The 21,279-nt window shown below is 48.3% G+C and overlaps 1 protein-coding gene across 3 annotated transcripts in view; it reads right to left on the bottom strand.

The window, feature by feature from the left end:
* LOC125702540 (collagen alpha-1(XXVII) chain-like) overlaps positions 1-21,279 on the bottom strand; it is a 127,011-nt gene that overhangs the window by 66,656 nt on the left and 39,076 nt on the right. For all 3 annotated transcript variants that reach the window (XR_007380632.1, XM_048965961.1, XM_048965960.1), the window contains exons 10-16: positions 20,362-20,406; positions 18,620-18,673; positions 17,380-17,424; positions 8,513-8,566; positions 4,719-4,763; positions 2,939-2,992; positions 2,491-2,535 (exon numbers count right to left, since the gene is read on the bottom strand). Coding sequence is in view for 2 of the 3 variants with exons in the window: in XM_048965961.1 (XP_048821918.1) it covers positions 2,491-2,535; positions 2,939-2,992; positions 4,719-4,763; positions 8,513-8,566; positions 17,380-17,424; positions 18,620-18,673; positions 20,362-20,406 (342 nt within the window). In the remaining variant the exon portion in view is untranslated. The remainder of the gene's footprint in view (positions 1-2,490; positions 2,536-2,938; positions 2,993-4,718; positions 4,764-8,512; positions 8,567-17,379; positions 17,425-18,619; positions 18,674-20,361; positions 20,407-21,279) is intronic.

Below are 21,279 nucleotides of genomic sequence, written 5' to 3'. Positions count from 1 at the left end.
TTGCTAATTACAGATGGTTAATGACTGATGGCAGCATGGAGTGAGATCTGTTGATCTCCCGTCTGCTGATCATAGAATCACACAATCATTCAGGTTGGAAAAAACCTCCAAGATCCCCAAGTCCAACCCCAACCCATCCCACCATGCCCACTGACACGTCCCTCAGTGCCACATCTCCACTAGAACACCTGCAGGACGGTGTGCCCACCACTCCCTGGGCAGCTGTACCAATGCATCACCACTCTCTGGAGAAGAATTGTTTGCTAATATCCAACCTGAACCTCCCTGCACAACATGACAACATCATCTCTCATCCTATTGCTGTTACCTGGCAGAAGAGGCTGACCCTCACCTTTCTAGCACTTTTTTTTATACTTGAAGTCTAACTGCATTTACCAGCTTCCTGGTACCATGATGGAACAGAAAGTTGCTGTGCAATGGCTGGCTGTGACTTCTGACTAGTTAGCTAAATTCTACTTGGTACTTGCACCCTGAACGTCCAACAGGGAAGGGAACTGTTATTTGGGATGTACCCAGGCTATGAATGAGGATCTCTGCAGAGGCAGATTTGCAAACACTCATTGTCTGGAAATGTATCAAGAATGGCAGGAGGCAGACTTTCAGTCCGACAGACAGAGGGAATAAATACACGATGCAGGCAGGTTGTTTATGTTTCTGGTCAGAGCCGAAAGATAGCTCTGTCTGAAGATGATGATGGAGAGTTATAGTGAAGTCAAAATCTAACAGGCAGAAAAATAATAGTAAGCAATTAGGGAAACCAGTCAAGATTTTGCAACCTAAAAATAGCAGCAGCAGAAACCATCAGTGACAGAACTGCATTTAGACTGTGAGCCCCAGGAAGGCAGAGATTTTCCCTTGCTACAGACTGAGCAATTGCAGCAAGAGCAGCTGCCATTTGCATTTCTCAGTGGTACCACAGCGTAAGCAATTAAAGCACAGTGTAAACAAGCTCTAAGAGGGGATGAGTGTTTTTGCTCATAAAGGCCAAATCAGAATGAGAGAAAATAAAATGGCTTAAAGGCACAATTCACTAAAGAATCACGGGAGTCAGTGAAAGCCAAGAAGGGAGACTGTCCTGTCCAAGGGAGATGCAATGGGAGAGGGAGCAAAAGACGGAGAGGAAAGCTTCCCATCACCCCAGCGGGGAACCTGCAAGACAGTACAGGGCTGTAGGGGGTGGTGGATAGTCCTGCTCTTGGGGCTGTCACGAGGATGTGAGAGATGCAAATTGTTTGTGTAACATCATAAGAAGAACTGGAGAAATAGCGGGGATAAACACAGTGGTCTGTGTGAAGTGATGGAGACTGCACTGGCCATGAAGGTTGATTTTGCTAAACGCTGACTTAAATGCTGTCCAGTTCTGATTACATTCAGCCATTTCTTCCAAGGAACAGACAGAAGAGATGAAGAGATTGTGGGCTTGGGAACTGGTGATGAGCCAAGAAACCAGCTCCAACATCTTAAACTTGTCCTAGAGAAGAAGACTTTCTCTTGCTCTCTCATTCCTCTCTACAAAAGTGAAAAGGCAGCACAGGAGAAATGAAACTGCAGACAGGAGCCCTGGCAAAGAGCTTCTGTAATGTAAGGAGAGTGGAAATAACTGGCTTGACACCACTTCCTCCATGTGCAGTTCTGGGCTGCTAAATCATTCTCTAAAAGCAAACATCTAATAAGAGAAAAAACGTCACACAGAAGGAGGAGAATACAATTAACGGTCATTGTGCATCGCCCTCCTAAGCAATCAGAGCGATGGCTGCACCTCCCACTCCTTTAGACCACATAAATCCTGCAAGCTGAATATCTGTAGGAGGATGGTTCTCATGACAATGAGACATTTACACACGCAGATTCATGCTGATTTAGCTCAAGCCGCGTGTTTTTGTGCCAGCAGCACTAAATCATTGCAATCAATGCCCCTCTCCTCTTCTCTTTTTCTAAAGTGATTTATATCAGTTTGGCATAAGGCAATTTCCTCTTGGCAGGAAGCAGTGGTGAGGTGAACCTCTCGGAGCAGGAGCAGAGATACTGAACACATCCTGGGGACCAGCGAGCTGTGCTGCTTTGTCATATCATGTTTCCCCCAAATGCATTAATGCAAACCCACTGTCAGTGCTGTTGGGCTTTCATCTTCCTCTCCATCCCATCACGTAACCAATATAAAAACATAAAAGCCCAGCAAAACACCAGACGATCGTATGGCTACCAGCACTCCCACTGGCACAGAGAAGCTCCAAAGAGCTCAGCATAACTGATCTACTCTAGGGCTATGTGAAAAAGAAGATGGGACAGATATCATAGACAGAAGAGAAATCAAAACTGCACTTTCAAGAGAGGGGAAAGATGGAAGGGTGGGAGCAAAGAGAGCCAGAGCGGAGGCACTACCATGGTGCTGAATGAGAAATGGAAGCTGGAAAGGGGATTTCACATGCAAAATTAAAACACAGTGCAATAAGGGAGTATTCAGATCACCTTATCACCTTTCAGTCCATGTTCTCCAGGGTTTCCCATCAGCCCCTGAAAAAAAAGAAAGCCCAGAGTGAGATCGAGCCATAGCAAAGACTTGCTCAGGTCCACGTCCCTAGTGGTACTGGTTGCTCAGACCCTCAGCACTGGCCCAGCACAGCCCCATGGCCCCATGCCAGGCTGCTCCCTAAGCACACTCCTATGAACCTTCTTCACATAGTTTGCTCTGGAGGCACACGGGGACAACACCCCTGGCATCCTCCAGTAACTTACAGCTACTGCAGACCATCAGCAGGATGTGGGTCCAGCAGTCTTGTGCCTGGGTGAGGAGACAAGCACTACTGCTGCCCATCCTCTCCCTCAGGATGGTCACTGCCACCCAAGGAAGGAACAAAATGATCTTCAGTGCTGCCAGGGAGGGACAAGAGCTCCCACGGCACCGCTATTCTCTCACCTTTAAGCCCTTTGGTCCTGGATAACCAATAGGTCCAACAGAGCCCATGTCACCCTAGTGAGAGAAAGAAAACGACCAAAGACATTAGGTTCAAAGCCAATGGGTTCAAATACCTCTCCCATCCAGTCCCTCGGTATCCCTCAATTCTTCCTGATTTCTGAATTGATTTTCTTTTCCACTGTTTGAAAAATTAGAGTATTGGACAAGGCTGCCCTAGCAGCATGGCCATTCTGCTGCAAACAGACAGCACAGCATCATATATTGCGACCTGCAGAAGAAACTACAGCCCTGGAGGACCCTGGAGTTCACAGTGCCTGTGTGTACCTGCATGCACACGTATAAAGGAAAGCCTTCAGTGGCCGACATTTAAATGGGCTTTGATTGCCCTCAGCCCATGAAGGGAGGCAGTGATATGCATGGCCACGTGTCAATAAACAGGGCTGGCTCTGGCCAGCCGTCAGGGCCCCAACAGATGCCCTTTTCATGCCTCCCAGCATAAAGGCTTCTTGTAGAAAGGCATTTACTTAAAGCTTTGCCCGCACAGCTAATTAGGGGAGCAAGAGGCTCTAGTTTTGCTTAATTCTGCTCTCCAGCCTCTTTCAAACAGTGAACCCAAACACCTGCAGCGTGCGGAGGGAACAGCCCTTCCCTGGGGTGCTGCTGCAGGGAGGAAGGAGGGCGTTGAGCATGGGCCAGTCTGGAGCAAACACCCAACGCCTCTGCAAGCCCTACAGAAAGCTTGGGACAGGAGATGTGGGGAGAAGAATGTGGGGGGAAGGGCCCCATCTCCCAGCAGGATGGAGGGGGTCACCCTTAGACCAAAACTGCTGGAGCACCATATTTGAGGGACGTGGTCAGTGGGTATGGTGGTGATGGGCTGATGGTTGGATTTGGTGAGCTTAGAGCTCTTTCCCAAGCTTAATGATTCTATGATGTTAGGATTTTCTCTGCTTTTCCTGCACTGAGTCTAGAATTCCTGGGTTGGGTGCTCTATGTCTATATGAATGCATCTGGGACCTTGCTTTCAGCTGGCTCCTGTAACTCGACTATGGAAAGGCATAAGGAGGGCTGTTTTCAACCTTCATGGCGAGTGAGCTTCTCATGCATGATCACAGAAAAGGAGCAATTCTGAAAGCTGTAGAGCTAACAGGACCTACCAGTTCTTGTGCAGGGAATGAAATATCTTAAACCAACTTCTAGGCCCTAAATTTAAACTCTAACATGTTCAGCTGGACATTCCCTAACCCCAGCACAGCTGCCAGCAGTGAGCTGCCACCCTTGCTTATAGACATTTATTTCCTCCAGGGAAAAGATGGAATAAAGGATGGAATTTGGCTGTGCATGTGGTTACCTGGATTAGTATTGGGATGGTGGGAGCATGCATGACATTCCTGTGTACCCAGAGAGCAGACAGTTCCTGCTTGTGGTCTCCCCAGTGAGCAAAAACTGTGCTCCCTTAGGTTGCTGCTCACAGGGCCTTGCTTTGTAAAAGACAACAGATTCTGGTGTGGAATTAATACTGCATCTTTGAAGAAATACCCTGGTAAATGCTATTAAAGGGTGAGTTATCTAGCAATAAGTGCACAAACAGTAAATATTGACTCTGTTTCCTTTTTGCTTAGAGAGTATTTGCTCCTCTCCACCTCCCACCCTCCAGCCATCACACCTCCCCCACACACAGCCATCCCCTGCACAGGAAGGAGAAAATCTGTGTGCAGTTATGCACCCTGAAAGGGTTAAAGCCCTGAGAAGCCAGATCTCCATTTGTTTTTATACTTACAATGAGTCCAAGGACTCCAGGAGGACCTGGGGCTCCCAATTCTCCCTAAAAGGAAAGACAGACCAACACGGTTATGGACTCTTTGTAGACAAACAGAGGCTGAAAGGCAGCTCAGTGTTTCAAGGGCTTGAGGGCAGGGAAAACACCATCCCTCCCTCCTCCTTCTGTTCCCACCCCGTGCAACTCCTTCCTCCAGCCAAAGTGATGGAGAGCATCCATCGTGCGGCTGCTTGGCCTCTCCAGACACTGGGCTGCTTGTTGCTCCACAGCTATTTGCAGCTGCAGTCCCCTCCTGGATGGATGAAAGCAGCATTTCACACACGGGGCAGGCAGGGGAGAGACTGGAGCTGCCCCAGGCAAGGGGAAGGCTCAGGAAGAGAGGGGTCAGAAAGGTGAGGATGGGATGGAAAGGCAAGCTGCTGCTCTGGAGTGGAAAAGGTGAGAGGCTGGGGGTGGTTAAAGAAGCATAAAGCTTGTTGTAAAGGAAGAGCACAGATGAAAATTAAACTGGGCAATTTGGGGAGAGAGTATGATGGCTTTTGTGCTGGCTGACGGGGCCTGGAAGCGCATTTTGCACATGGGGTAATGTGAGCTGCTCCGCACTGGGAGCACACAGGTAGGGCAGGGTGGGGAGCCAGCAGCCTCCTTTAACGCTGTCTCACCCAGCTGGGCTCAGAGCTCCCCATTTTGAGCACAGGCTACTCTGACTTCACAGCTTCACCACAAACCCTTCTGTGCCAGCCTCCCAGGGGCAGGCAGGTGCCCAGGGTGCCAGCAAGTGCTGGTGGCATTCTGGGGGGAGTGCAGCAGAGAAACTGTGTCAGACCCACACCAAAGTAAGTTCCCAGGTACTTCAGCCATCCCTATGGGATCCTCAGCCAGTCCCTCATCTCCCTTGCCACATTTCCAACACCCTGACAGCGGTTTGTTAGAGCAAGGCCCTGCCCTTGCACACCTCCATCTCCAGCAGTGCCTCTCCAAACAAGCGCATTGGAAATCCTAAACTTCCTGTTGGCTCAGACAGCCCTTCCCCTGCTCTGGATCACGCTGGCTACTCTGACAGAGCAGCTCAGTTTACAGTGCACATCTGGTGGAGTCCCCTTCAGTGCAGTAAGGCTCCCCTTTTAAGGGAAGCTTTGCCTATTGAGAGAATGAAAGAAAAGGGGACACAACGTGACTGACCGTGCTCAGCTTTCTTGTGCAAAGGGTTACGTGTGTTTATTTTATGGGAAGTGGAGTAAAGGACTGTTGGGCAAGCACACACAAAAAGCGTTTCATAATCTCAACCAGCCAAAAATTGCTTTTTTATGGCCAGTTCCTTTCCTGCATACTTGGGACATCTGTGGAGCAATTGTTCCTCACGGGTGGGATTTCTGTGTCCTCAGAGCTACTGTAATAAGGTCGGCTTTGAGCATTCAGTCACAGGCTGGTGCTGGCGGAAGAGGGAACATCCCCAGGGATGGCACAGGAGCTGTTCAGTTCCCCAGGAAGCTCTGCAGGCTCTGGAGATGGCTGGGATGAAGAGCATGTGGACGCTCAGCTCTTGGTCCCAGCAGGCACAGGTGGGACCGCCTTGATTTCTGACTTATCTCACATGGGTATTCCTCAAGAGAAGGGGTAAAAGTGGAAATGCACGGCCTCGTGCCTAATGCAAAAGGATTTCCTCTTGGAAGAGGAGGGGGTGGATTCCTCCAGGAACCCAGGCAGGACCAGATGTTATCTGAGCTGTTTCCTAGCCTGGGGAAGGGGGATTTACAGGTGTTCCCTTCCCAGTGGTCAGTCAGGACATGCTGAGTCCTGACTTGCAAGAGGAATCACGCTCCATCCTCCTTTGCAGCACATGAGTCTGGCACAGGGACAAGAGACAAGAAGATGAATCAACAGTCCACTTCTAATTCCTGTGAGTAAGAGACTAATTGGAGTGGCTAAAGTGCTCCGGGAACCGAGATCTGGAATGCGATGGCTCAACAGTTCTCAGCAAGCTGGTAGGAGGGGAACCACGTCCTGTGGTTGTGAGTCTTTGCTCTGTCTGGTGGTGATAGAAAGAAGGTGAGAGGCTGTCGGCTCTGCCATCCCCATGCAACAGCAGCAGCAGAATGGAGCAGCTTGGGACCCACGGCAGCCCGCCCACCATTCAGCTGCATACCCCACCTAGCAAACTCGGCATGTTTGTCTGTTCCACAAACAGACTTTCTGGCATTTTTCTGCGTCTGTGACTCCGCTTGTGACCCTGTGAACCTCCCTTTAAGTCAGCCCAAACAGTCTGTTTTCATTCTACGATCTCCAAGGCACATTAATATTTAAAGGCTGTTGATAAGATGAAAGAAGAGCGGTCCTTCTGGATGAATTAACGGAAAGGACATTTGCTTCTCCGCGATGCTCTGGGAACTGGCATTCAGCTAACTCTGAGCCCATATTCTGAATGGACTTAAGACTATTTGCAAATTTAAATGAAAACAAAACAAGTTATTTGGAAAAAAAGGGACTCTTTCTGACCTCCCTGTTCTTCCTGGTGGGCTGGTTGGAAATAGCAATACAATCTAGAAAGTTTTCTGCTTTGGGACTACTGATTCCGCTCTGACCCATGGCTTATGCTGATTGAAGGATGGGAAAAGTCCTGCAGAAGTATTCCTTGGGAATCTAGCTCTTTCAGTTCACTGCGATTGTAACTCTTGTGCTAAATTCCCACAAAGGCTGCAGCATGGCTGAGCTTGGCTTGCTGGTTAGAGTTGCTTGGGAAAATAACTTTTGTCTGCATTCATGATGAATGGGAACTTAAAGACACATAAGGAGTGGGTTACCTCACACATTGAACACCATGAGTGATTACGTGTGAATAACCAAGACAGTATGAATTTACAACATGAATCAGAACTCCTCATCTGCTAATTGAAGAACTGAGAAAGCCATTCAGAAAATTCAGATAGTTAATACATGTGGGAACTTATACAATCCAGAAGAGCGTTTTGTGAGCAGCAGAAAACACAGCACGCACTCAACTATTTGGTATTAAGTGCTAAAAGAGCAAAGCAAAATAAATCTCATCAGCATCCAGCTGCTTAAACGGTCCTTGGGACCATCCTGACCCAGTTCCCAGGAGACACATCTCATTCTTAGAAAGTCAGCAGGGGTTAGATAGAGACTGGAGAGAGGTCAAGGACTCAGGGGCCTGGAGATTTCTCCCAGCACCATGCTGGGCCAGCTGAGATCCAGGCAGGGCAGCAGGAGCCCAGAGCACCAGGTCTGCTCCTCAGTGCACCCAGGCTCTGGAGCAGACAATTTGGCACTTCTTGCACTACCACTGATGTCCACTTCTGATTAGGAAAGGTACTGAGCTTGAAGCACTATGACAGTGCATTCCTCTGTCTGTGGGCCCTGTCCTGCTACGTTCATATAAAGCTCCATGCAGAGCTCGCTGGAACCAACAAAGTGATTCCTGTGGCTCTGTAATAAGGGCAACACCTTCCAGCTGTGGCTTGCTCATCAGGAGCAACATCCCAACCTTTTTTCATCTAACTTTTCTTCTAGTCACATAGCATCTATTGAGACTGAGGCACAGGGAGGGCGATGGAACAAGGCAGAGCTGAACAGCACAGGATGAGCTGGCAGATACAGGATGCTGGGCTGAACACAGGAACTGGGAGCACGAGCAGGGCATACCTTTGCTTTTCAGGAGGGACAACAAAATACCAGCAGCTGCCACTACATTGAATACCTTCTTTCAGCTCTAACCAGCATCACATGGCAAAGCATGCTGTCTACCACACTGGAAAGAGGAAAAGCTGTGAACTTACTGGGTTCCCGTCAATGCCTGGAGGTCCTCGTTCCCCAAAATCTCCAGGAAAACCCTGAGAAGAGGAGGAAAATATTAGTGTTACTGGTACCAGCTTAAGAACTGCTCCCCTTGCATTCAGTGCAGCACTTCAGTAGCCAGCAGATCAGAAGGAAGCCCAGGCCAACAGCCCCCTGGTCATACCCCACCCACAGCACACTCAGCAAGCTGCTCTGCAAGGCCAGGAGCTGCTTCCCTCCCCTCTCCTGGGGCTGATGAAGGGTAATGAGAAGTATCATTTACCAGGCTCAGCCATCAGCTGTGCGTTAACCAGTGGGAGCCTGGGGAGGAAAAGTCAACGAGGAAACAGGAAGGCTTTTTGCTTGGCCACGCTGTGGAAAGCAGCCATTGCTGAGCTGCTGGGTCTGATGTGTTCACATCAGCCTTGCCTGTTCCTAACAGTGTCTGTCAGCCCTCAGCACGCTTCATACAGCAGGCAAGGCTTTGGCAGTGCCATGTGGAAAGTCAGTGTGTGCATAGGGGAGAAAGGTGAAAATCAGTGCTTCTGTTCTGGTTCACCCAAGTCCTTCAATATGTCCCAACAAGGAAAATGCAGTCCTGAAGGTTATGCTGTATAGTTGACAAATGAAGTGTTAATCACACGTTTGCAAGACCAAACTCTGCATCTAAAGATTAAGAAATGTTCTACTGATAAACACAGTGCCTCCTTTAAAGTCAATCCTGAATCATTTATATTCTGGAAGAGTTCATAAACCTTGCTGCAATGACTGTCCTCCTCAAAAATGGACTGTCAGCCTGAATTATTTCCCACTGGTGACAATCATTTTAACAGTGTCTCCTTCTCACAGGACAGATAAATGGCTTAATGCCTGTTGGATCCCATAATGCTTAATGGAGCTGATCAAAGATGCATGGAGAATTCTCTCCTGTGCACCCACGACCTTGCAGCTTGCCAAAGGAATGAACAGTTCCGAGCTCATGATGGCCCACACTCTGGAGCCACAACGACCATGTTTACTACATGAAAAAAGTCACCACTTACCAAAAGTCACCATCCTAACTTATTACACTATGCTGACTGTGGACATCAGGATGGAAAACTAACGACTATAGTCAGAGCCAGACCTCCATTCACCTTTGGTGGCTCACAACTCCTGGCCAACACAACCCTGTAGGAAGATACCTGCTCACAACCCAGGTGAAATATGGGAGACCTGTTTAAGACAACTAAAATTTTGTTACTGGCTTCTGAGCCAGGATTTCACTTCTATACCACTTCCCTGTGGTAATCAGTACACCCTCATGAATGGATGCAAGCTATTGCTTATTTGCTTGGATTCCATAACTCTATTTTACGAGCATCACTGCGAATGGAAAAGTTGTCTACCTTTCCAGCTGGGCACTACATCCCTTAAGCCTGTGCACAAGCCAAGAAGCTGTGGTAAGCAGCCACTGCAACAGCCTTCTGCCACCTAGAGACAAAGATGTCAAATATAACAAGAAGGGGAGGGTTGGAAGAAGGTAAAATCTTCTTTAATAAAAAAGAGAGGAAAAATAACTGCTACATGCTGAATCAATCAGATCAGAACAGATATATGTAAGGAAAACTCATTGCTCAAAAAAAAAAAGAGTGCCTTGTAAGGTTTTGCTGTTTACAGTCATACAGCTGGCCAAGGAAAATATGAGCAGGCACAGACTGATACTGTACTCACACTGCTGCAGACTGCAGTGCCAGCCTTCAGCAGTCCCTCATCCTTCTTTCTGCAAAGGGCACAGCTGGGCACAAAGGGACCCACTGATGCCATCAGGCCCTGGGGGTGCTGAGGTGTCCTGTATGGAGCCAAGGCCTTGTCCAGTTGGGAAGGTTTCACTTGTTGTAAGTGGAATTAAATTAATATGGCTACAGCTGCATAGTATCATCTAGTGAAATCCTTGCTTGATTAAGAAATCTGGGTTAAATCTCTTCCACAGTGATATTAGCATTGCACTCTTCTGCCAAAAAAAAAAAAGTATCCAGATAAGAAACTATTTAAATTCACGTTTCCCACTAATCTTTTTTTACGTCTCAGTTTCTTGTTCTAACCTCACTGCTCAAAGACAAAGACATTTAAACAAGCAGATGATTCCTGTCTCCAAGGCACAGCTGTGCACCCAGATGAGGCCACTTGGCCAACCCTGCCCAGTAGAGGTTCCACAACCAAACCCCTTCATGGTGCACTGTGGTCCCCATCGTGCAGCTCTGTTTGCTTCCCATCCTCGAGATGGAAAGTGGTGAAACTGGCACGAAATTGAGAACCTTTCTCATCCTGAGCCCGTAGGTCTCTGGGATGGTGCTCGGTCCCATGATATTTTTTGGCTCACAACGTAAAATAAACCCAGAAGAGGAGACAATGGAAAAAGCAGCTTTAAACCCCGCACATCCTCACCCAGGCTTTGAGCTTGGCAGCACAAGGATTAGCACTTTCGCACATTAAATGAGACCAAGGCTGGTGACTGTGGCATGAAGGAGGATGTTTCAGCATCCCTACAGTCTCCAAAGGCTCAATCCGGGTTGTGAAAGCTATTATAGCACAGTTCTGGTCACAGCAGGAGGCAATCAATCTGTTAAGCACCTAATGAAAAGAAAGCACTTTCTTTCCATGGGGTAAGCAGTAGCAGCTTAAACCACAATTACCGTTCCAGTGACCACAGTGTCCTAAATTCATTGGCTCTCACATGTCTGCAAAAGCTGTTTTTTCAACCCTCCTGCCTCAGCCTTGAGGACAGAGATGTTCCTCGGGAATAAAAGCTGTGCTATTCAACCGAAACAAACAGCCTAGGAAGTACAAGAGGACTTTGTTATCCCCTTGGTTCCGTCGGAGAGCAGCTTTGTGCCCCCTCCCCTGAGCTCTGCCCCAACAGCCCCGAGCCCAACCTGGTTGGGAACACACGGGTCGGTGGGCTGTCTGCTGCAGGAGGTTTGGGAGGGATTACAGAGCCCATGCTCTCCCGACCTTCCCAAAGTTGAGTGCAGAGGGTTGGGTTTTTTTTGTTATTGTTTTTTTTTTTTAGGTTACAGCATAATCCATTGTTTTCTCAAAAAAATTGGGATGGCAAAGAATAACACCCTAGTGGAAAACATCCAGCTGTGCATCCTGAGCTGTGCATCCTGAGTGCTCCCAGGGATGCATGGAAAAAGTCAAGGACTGGGAAGGGACAGCAAAGGGCAGCAGAGCTGGAGGGAAACGCTTAACAAGTTGTGCCGGCAGGGAGCCAGCTCCTCCGCAGTGGCTGCAGTCAGGTATGACAAAACTTTTGGCTCCATCTCTCAGCTGGGAAATACAGAAGGTAAAAAAATAAGAGAGAAGCCCAGCTGAGTGGATTTCACATTGTCTGAAGGAGAAATTCAATGAAAGAAGCAAGGTGGTTCTTGAAGCGGGGTTGGAGAAAAGCCATGCAAGCAGAAGCAAAACCCAACAACTCTGTGCTTCCCTCTGTCCCAACCCCATGCAGTGGCTGCAGTTTGTCCTCACATTGCTGGAGAGGGAGCCAACACAAAGAGATGCAAGCTGGTTTATCCCAGATAAAACCAAGAAGTCTGAAGCTGAACCAGTAATTAAATCTACACTTTTGAGGTCCCATAGCTGTGCCTCAACTCCTGTTGAGGGGGGCATCCTCTCCTACACCACCAGACAGACACTGGAATCCTTTGCAGCAGGGGATAACTTCCCCTTTTACCTCTCCTTTCCTTCTTCCTTTGCTTAAAACAAACAGAGCAGCTTGCCCTTGCTTGCTGTCGTCAGCCAGAGGGCTGCTCCAGGTCTGAACACATGGCACCAGCTCTCATCCCTGCAAGCCACTGTCCCCAGGGAAGCAGGGCCAGGTGATGCTCCGAGTCCTTTGCTTCCCAAGGCCTTCTCAGGTGTGCGCCCCTGGGTGGGTGTGTTGTATGTGTACAACATCTGATTCAGTTTAGAACACTTTTCCTGATGGAGTAAGGGAGGCAGTCTGGCAGCTGCTGCTCCACGGAATCCTGGCAGCTCTGTGCGCCAATAGAATCCTTCTCCAAAAATAGGATTTTATTTTCCTGTTGGCTGAAGGTGAAACTGCTCAAACCAACCGGCTCTCCTGTCTTGTCTGCAGAAGGCTGCATCTGCCAATTGGCTCCGTCCAGGTAAGTCTCAGCCCAGGAGCCTCCACAGGGATGGAGCGTGCAAGTCAAACAATTTAAACAACAACAACAAAGGTAATGGTGGAGAAGCAGGGCTGAGAGTGAGAGAAGGCATTCACTGGGAAAAAAAAAAAAAGAAAAAAAAAGAGGGAGAATAAAATAAACAAATGGAGCTTATGTTGGCAGCATCCACCTCTGAGAGCGTTCTTGGTGGAGAACGCAGACGTGAGCCCCGCACCGGCGGGCACGAGGGCTGGCTCACACCCAGCAATGGTTCCTTGAGTGGCCCTGCAGGGATCCTGGCAAAGCCCCCATGCCCAGCCCACTTGCCAGCTTAATCCACGCAGCTACACAGCCTTTGCCTTTTGCTCAGTCTGGAGCTGGGACTGTGGCAGCTTGCATCCCAGCAGAGAGGGGAGGCGCCACCCACAGCTGGGGACGGGGCTGGTGGCCTTGCCACTTCACATCTCCATGTCACATCCTCTTTGGATTAAGATTTCATGGCAGTTTTAGAATAACTGCCCTTCAGTTCCACCTGAACGAGAGCCAGCGTCCACTGAAGCCCTTCCAGCCAAGCAGCACTGAGATTAACTTGCAGCCCTCCACCCTCCCAACCTCCCAGCTCACTCCTTCACACACGTACACTCTCTCTTCCCGCTTCTGTCGGGCTCTGATAGAGTACAGATTACACAGACTCAATTACCTAATGCTCAAGTGCACTGAATCTGCCAACACTCCTAATTATTTACGGCCAAGATTTCCAAGTCTAGCAGCCTCCTATTTAAGAAAGTCAAGATCAAAATGCTTTCAGAGTCGAATGTGATAGTTGCATTAGTTTATCTTATTTCTAATGAAAAACACTTTTGGTCTTTGCACTGATTTATAAATGAACATTTCCCTAATGGAAGAAGGATGCTCTTGTGCTTAGGACATACTGATGTAATTCTTCACAAGCTTTCTGAATGATGATGGATGTTCTTGGAAACAAACAGCTGAACCTGACCTGGGGCAGTGGTTTGAGGAATCCTTTGTGGTCTGCAGAGCTCACCAAGCACTCTGGTGGCTCAGGTGCATCAGGCCTGAGCAGCTTAGCTATGGAAGAGCAGGTATTTTCTGAGGATATATGTACTGATCACAGTGACAAAACACACACGGCTCGAGCATTAGCAGCCCATGTGAGCTGTAGGTAAGAGCTCTTAGGGTGTAATCCTAAGTCATGTTCTTACAAGGAAAGCCATACGGGCAGCCTTTCTGCACCCTTGGGAGCCCACTCAAGTGAAGTACAACCTGGCAATTATTTGTTAAATAAGAGGTACTTGGAAATGCTGTCACCAGTTTCCCCAAGTCTCAGCTTGTATGCTTTCGCTTGGTTCTCTCCAAATGCAAGGAAGGACGTTAGCTGCGTCCAAAGAGAAAAGACTGGAACAAGAAGAGAGGAGAGGCTTAAAGCCTCAGCCTCTGCACAGAGGAGCCAAATTTGTTTTCTCACTGATTTGGGTTATGCCAGTCTTTCTAGACACATGGCAAGACAGATCTCCCCCATTGTTTGTATGGACAACAGCTGTGGCTGTGTAACTTGGCATTCACCACTGAGTTATCGCAGCCATATATCAAAAGGTTGGAGGAGGCTGTAAAGCGACACCTTCCCAAAGTCTGCCCTGCTTTTTGCTATTTCAGATGATGCAACAGTCTTCTCATTTCAGTAGGGAGTGCACGGGTACTGCATGCTCTTCTAACAACTCATCAGATGGAGAAAAAAGAGTATTTTAAGGATGAGTGTTCACTGGAGGCAGAAGTTAAGACATTAACGTCATAAGTCAAGATGGAAGAAGACAGCAGACATGAAAAATAGCCTGGCAAGAAGGCTCTGCTGCATTACAAGCTGAGAGCTGGCAAGGGGGACCTCGGCTGTGGTCAGCTCTTGGGAAGCGGATGCCAGATTAGGCAGCTTGCCACCATACTGATGCTCACAGCAAATCCTGAGGCCATGTCAGTGGCTGCCAGATCACTGCTCGCTCCCACAACCTCCATGCTGTGGCCAACAGGCAGAGAGAAGGGAGTTCTTGCATCACCTGTGCGCTGATCCCTGACACTCAACACCCACATGTCACTTCATAGATCCTCTTTGCACAGCACCTGCACAGTGGACCTGAGCACACAAGGAGGCTTCATGTGGTTGACTGAGGTCCAGGCGTGGGACCAGCAGCAGCAGCAAGTCATTAGGAGGAGAGAAAGAGACCACGGATGTCTTTGCTCAACTGTAAACAAGCTTCAAACAAATCCAAGTATTACTAAGAATGTAATGCAACAAAACTTGCCTTCCTCTCTCTTTTAAAATAATACTGCTAAAAAATCACATTATAAGCTAAAAGCAGGGATGAGTGTTGATAGTCTATATATGAGAGAAAAGGACGACACACAAGCTCCATCCATAACAAAGGTGAGCCAGAGAGAGCTCAAACCTCTTCCAAAACGATTCCTGAAAGTTCTCCTGTAAGTCTCTCTCTCTAGCAGGACTTGAGACCTTCTGAATATATTACATTCTATTTGAGGCTTAATACAATCTGCACTGCAGCTATTTCTTGCCCAGGGGTCACCGGTGCCCAGCCGCTGGAAGCACATCTGCCTCCAGTGCTGCAAGGAGAGCCGGGTGGGAGCTGGAGCTGCCTGCTTCTATGACAGATCCACGATGTCCCTCATAGTTCTGCAGAACTGAAGTTCCCTGGAATGCTTTCAAAATCTGACTCATGTCCAGTTCGTCTATTTTAATCATTTGCTCTTACATCATTCCAGGAGGCCCACGGTGTCACATGCAAGCTCCCCCAGCCCCCTCCTCCTCTTAATCCGCTGCTGCCTCATACCAAGCAAAACTTGGTAGGGAAATGTATTTGATAACAGCTCCTTCCCTACTCCCAGAGCTTTAACCAGCCTTGGATGGTAGCTAATAAGGGCTTCCAAGAGCTCTCCATCGCAGTGACAGCACTGAAGCAGAACAGAGCCAGCAAACCTAGCAGAGAAATCACAGCCGGCTCACTCACACTGCAACCCGGCTGGGAGACAGCAAGGGCAGGAGATAAGTGCTGGAAAGGGAACCACGTCAGCTGCTTCCTCCTTTCCATTCTTCCAGTGATTTCCTGAGTACCTCCGGATGCCACAGAACCTCTTAGCTCACGCTTGGAAGTACAAATTGACAGCATCTCTCCATTCAAGGTTTCCTGCTAAACCTGATATCATGAAACAGGGATGGAGCCAAAACTCTCTGAGCAGAACACAGGCCCTCACTTCTCAAGATCCCAGCCCAAATGTCTCATTGGGTGAGAGATTCCCCACAGATCCCAGGGGATCACCAGACACAAGCTTTTCTTGCCTGGAAGACCACGAGCAGCAGCCAAACAACAGCTGGAAGGCTTTGAGCCTACAGCGTGTGCTGCACAGCGAGCAGAGAGCCTGTACCTAACGACAGTTGCTTTGTTTGTTTTACTCTGGTCAATGAGTCATCCTTACATTGCCTGGCTCGCTGCACTTATTCATCGCAGAGGCTTCTGGTACAATTTGTGGATTTAAAGCTGTAAGATTTGGTACAGATTTCCATCTCTGCTGTCCCCCTTTCCAAAATCTGCTCCATCTCCCCCCATCCCAGCAGGAGGAGAGCTGCCAGCCCAGATGAGTGTGGCACTGTCGAGCTGAGCTGTCTGCACAGCTTTCACTGCAGGAACACCAAACAGTGGGTGTGGGATCCTAGAAAGCACGCACTTGCATGCAAGGAGGACAAGGGGAAAGTGATGGATTTTTCAGTGTGTGGGTGAGAGGACATTTTACAAGGAGCCTCTGAGTGCAATGATGTCAGGAGACTGAGAGGCACTCAGGCCAACACGAAGAACAAGGTGCAAAGGCAATGAGAGGCACCAGAGCACGCACATGTCTGCTCTCTGCACTGCCTCCTGGAGAAACAGCTTGATGCAGTTTGGCAAAGGAAGCATGCAGGAGAGCGTGGAAGAAGGCTGAAATGGGAACAACTTTCCCTTCTGCCCTTTCCCTGTTTCCTCTGCTCATTTCTGTACTTTTCCCACCTACTACAGGCAGCACAAAACCCCTTCTGTGCGTCTTTCAGCTCCACCTCATATTCAGTTCTACCTGTGTCACCTCTCCCTCCTGGCCAAGCTCTCGGATTTGCCTGGACACAGCAAATACCTCCTTATCTCTTCTGTCATTGCTTTAATTCTGCTCCACCACCAAGGGCAGAAAAGTCTCTACACCAAAATGCACTGGCATTATACAAACCAGGACAGCACAAAGGCTGAAGAGAACCACAATCAACAGAGGCAAATATGATGGGATGGGTGAGAGCATAAAAATTAAATGTAACAGAGCAACAGGGACCCGGGTGCTGCTGTCACAGCGGGGAATTAAAAAGCACATTTAAGGAAGAGGCTGTCTGGAGGGAAAGTATTGGAGAAGAGAATCTGAGCAGTGTAGGATCCGGGGGACCATGGAGAGAGTGCAACAAAGAACAAAAGGGCAGAGCATGAAAGAAAGGAAGAGAGCAGCATTTGTATCTTCGGCTTTCTTCCTGCTCGAAAAAAGAGAGATGGAAAGGTTTGTTTGATCTCCCCACTTAGTTCCCAGCAGAAGATATCAGGGGGCCCAGCCAGAAGCCAGATGTTTTGTTTTCAGTTTCATTCAGCAAAGTCTGCATAATAGACGAGGAAAAACTTTACCGGCCTACCCATCTTGCCCCTCTTCCCAGGAACTCCAGGGATCCCCTGCAAGGAAAACACAGAGAAAAAAAAGAATAATAGGTCTGGTTGAGAAAGCAAACAGTCAACCAACAATGCAAAACCAAACGAGAAGAGAAAGGGGAATGCAAAACAGGCTAATGACTGCGGCATTGTTCGGGAATCAAAATGTCAGCTACTTGCAGCGAGAGCAGAAGACAATTAACCTTCACCCACTAACTACAGCCCTCCCTGGGGACGCACGAAGGCAGCATCCACACCCAGGGCTACAGGCTGAAGCTTAATGCCTGCTGGAGTAGTCATTAAGCTACTGGGCTGGAACCGACTGAAGGCCACCGCCAAGGCACTCGCTGGAGAACTTCTGTTTATGTTTCTTATTTAGTTATACAAGCATTAAATCAGCGACTCTCGAGCACAGGGCAGTCCCCTCCCAGGCAGGCACACTCACTCCCACATGCTCCTGGGGCCTCTCTGGTTTTTGGAGCTTGCGTTTGAGGAGGAAAAAGTGAGAATGAAACGGTCTTCGTCTTACAGTGCCCTTCCTTAGGAACTCATGCTGTGGGAAGAGGGAGTCCTTGGGTGGGTAGAGATGAGGCAGGTGGGAGTGCGTATGGGAGAAGAGCAAAACAGCAAGGGAGGTTCTATGAAGCTCTGAACGTGTAGGTTTGGAAAAGACATGGGGGGAGGAGTGGGAGGAAGGGAGGACACGTGGGGACAGCAGCCACAGGTACTTGTCCTTCCGTGGGCTTGACTGCCCAGCTTGATGCAACTGGAATGAAAGCCACCATCAGAAAACCCCAGCACTGCTCTTCCCAAGAGGCACACAGCTTCAGCTGGACACCCAAAATGCTGGGGTACAGTGGCTGGGATGTTGCTCATGCGGGCACAGGGAATTCCCACTTATGTTCTCACCATTCTCAATTCAGCTAAGACGGACTTAGAAGGAGGAGGAGGGCAAGCTTGGAGTGAAGGACAATACAGAAAAACTGCTCCCCAGTGCATAAGCATAGTCTGATGATCCTGCCTAAAGACTTGGTTTCCTGGAGCCAGTGTCATACAGGGAAAAAGGTCTTCTTACAAAGGCAGAGACAGGCTGAAGAATGCATGCTCAAACATTAGGCATGCTTGCCTCCTTTATCAGAAACAAGGGGTAGAGGTTACAGCAGGCTCTGAAGAACTGTATTCATGCAGCACACCAAGGTTTTCTTCACAAAATACTCACTCGTTCTCCATCAGCCCCTGGGAGCCCAAATAATCCTGGAAGACCAATATATCCCTAAAGAAAAGAGGAAACAAGTAGTCAAATACATTTCTCCATTAGCAGCCAGTCAATCTATCATCCCTGAACAGCAGAGCATCCTCCAGCGTTGGTCAATGGCAGCCGTGATGAAATAAACCTTGAGGCAAGTGTATATGCCCATGGACTGCATGGTGCTGGCTTCCACGATGTAGTCCAAGGGCACATACCCTCACACCAGGGATCATGAGGATTCCAGGGAGGAAGAGCCAGCAATAAGAGACCTTACCTGGGCTGGCTATGAGTGTACCTGAGGGAAACGGAGCTTGGTTCAAAGTTAGCAAGAGTGATAGCAAGAGTAACCCATTCCTTTCACAGTCACCAGCGATTGCTGCATTTTCAAGCATGCAATGTTTCTGTCCAGCTTTGGGATCCTGCTCAGACAGGACGCACTGCATAAAATGCTACATTTCCTTTCCCTCTCAACAATTGAAGCCTTGTGTTTAATCCTCTTTGCTCAGCAGTTAGCACAAAGTTACCTTGTGTGCTGGTCCTTTGCAAAGGACCGTTTGTGCCAAACATGCAGAATCGAGAGGAAGCGAATTTCAGCGGGGAGCCCCCTCTGTGGCACCTTGCTGTTACAAGAGCCAAATGCTAACAGTGACTTTCTCTCATCTTTCTCTCTCCATCATCACTAAATCTCTTACGGCCAATCCCACCACATTCTTTCACTGGCCCATCACTCCCTTCGGGTCGTGCTTCCTTTGGGGATGACATCCCGCTGGGAAATACAACTGTATCAAAGGATGCTGATATCTTTGCCTCCTGAGCACCAAGACAAACCATCCGACTCCTGCTGGACTGCACTGTAGTGGGTGCACCAGGGAGAACAGTACAGAAGGGAGGTGAGCAAGCTGTGCTCCCCCAGGCCTTCCTCTCTTCCTCCCCAGCTCAGCAATACAGCTAGCTACAGGGTCAGCAGTTGTTTGTGCTTTGCAGTTTTTCTAGTGATGAAATCCAGCTGGTTGAATTTATTGCCTATAGAGGAAGTATGACGTGTCAGGGAAGGAGAGGATTTTATTGGGTCAGAAGCTCGTTGTGAATTTATAATTGCGGGAAAAGACCAGAATTTGATTCATGGAAGTCGTAATTGTTAAAGAAAGAGAACAAAATCTTTAGCAACGAGGGAGAACTCCCAGAAATTCAATTTGACGAGCAAAATGGGGAGAACAGAAATACCAATATTTATATTTGCACATGAGTTAAAGATGCTGGCTTGCTCTTCTGCATGATGATATAAATCAGTCCCAAACTCGGGACTGTACCCAGAAGAGTCCATATTCAGCATGATGGAAGACCACTGAGCCACACTTATTGAAATTAAATTGGCCTCAGGGAGCTGGGGCTTGCGGGAACTTCACACTGGGCTTCTGTAGGAATTTGGATCCTGTTCCTCCCTCTGCTGCACCATAAAGGGTAGTGACTTCACATCCTCAGCACTATCAGTGATCTTTGGTCTTGGTACGTTCAGAGCTTCATTTCAAGAATGTAACAGTGCCTCAATAAACAAGTAAGTTCCTTGAGGGCCTCTGTAAACAAGGTGTGGAGTCCAAATCCCCCAAATCCAACTACTTCGAAGAATTTGTCTCAGGATTAAAAAGTTAAGCGTAAAAGTTCTTAAGAAGCCCTTAGTAAAACCAAGCAAACACAAATCAAAGGCTGCTTACCCGACTGCCTTTTGGACCAGCTTCCCCTATGGGGCCAGGTAAGCCCTAGAACAGAAGGGAGAAAACAAAGATAAATGTGGACGGGCTTCCATTTGCTTAATAAGCACTGCCAAGTCCCCAGCACTGTCCCTGCGTGGCTCTGCTTCTGAGTCCAACGCTCATCAACAAAGGGGAAACGAGACAAAATGACACCAAAATCAATTCTCTTGCAGCTGGGGAGCTGTGGTTCTGCATACTGTGAGCCTTCCCTGGGGCTGAAGGAGCCCTGATGCAATGAGAAAGCCCTTCTGATTTCTACAGCCAACAGAGCTGTGTAGCAGTGCAGGTGCTGCATATCTCCAACCCTTTTGCAGCATCCACAGCTATGGAAAGAATTAAAAATACATTCCCCATTCCCCTTTCTGTCCCCTCAAAGTGCAGTGAAAAGGAAACCTATAAAAAGGCATAATGAATTTGCACGTTTATTGTCCTCCAGCAACTTTCCAGATCGATACTTCACCAGTTCCAAATGCTGCTGGGGCTTTTTTTTTGGAAGGAGGAATAGTAATGATTAAAAAAAAGCCAAGCCTGTATTTTCCTTAGCTGGCAGCACTGCAAGCTCAGCCTGGGATCTGAAAGTCATGTTGTGCTCTTTTCTGGCTCATGCACTCTTGCCAGTCAGAGGTTTCAGCCATCAGGGCGAAGCGAGCAGCTCTGCCAATGATGCACAAATCAGAGCAGAGCCAAACTCTCATCGCACAGCAGAGCCAGCACAGCTGACAGCAGTAACAAGTAGTAAAATCTCATTAAAGTAAACAGCCCTGATGCTGGATGCACACAGCATTCAGATACGCTGGAAAAAAAGCTCCTTTTTCTTTCTTTCTTTCTTTCTTTCTTTTTTTTTTAAATAAAATAAAGAGTCGCTTTCTTGACCCAAAC

Source organism: Lagopus muta, chromosome 19, assembly GCF_023343835.1.
Source record: "Lagopus muta isolate bLagMut1 chromosome 19, bLagMut1 primary, whole genome shotgun sequence".
Taxonomy (NCBI): domain Eukaryota; kingdom Metazoa; phylum Chordata; class Aves; order Galliformes; family Phasianidae; genus Lagopus; species Lagopus muta.
Note: the sequence above shows the minus strand (reverse complement) of the source record. Positions and strands in the feature narration are given on the sequence as shown.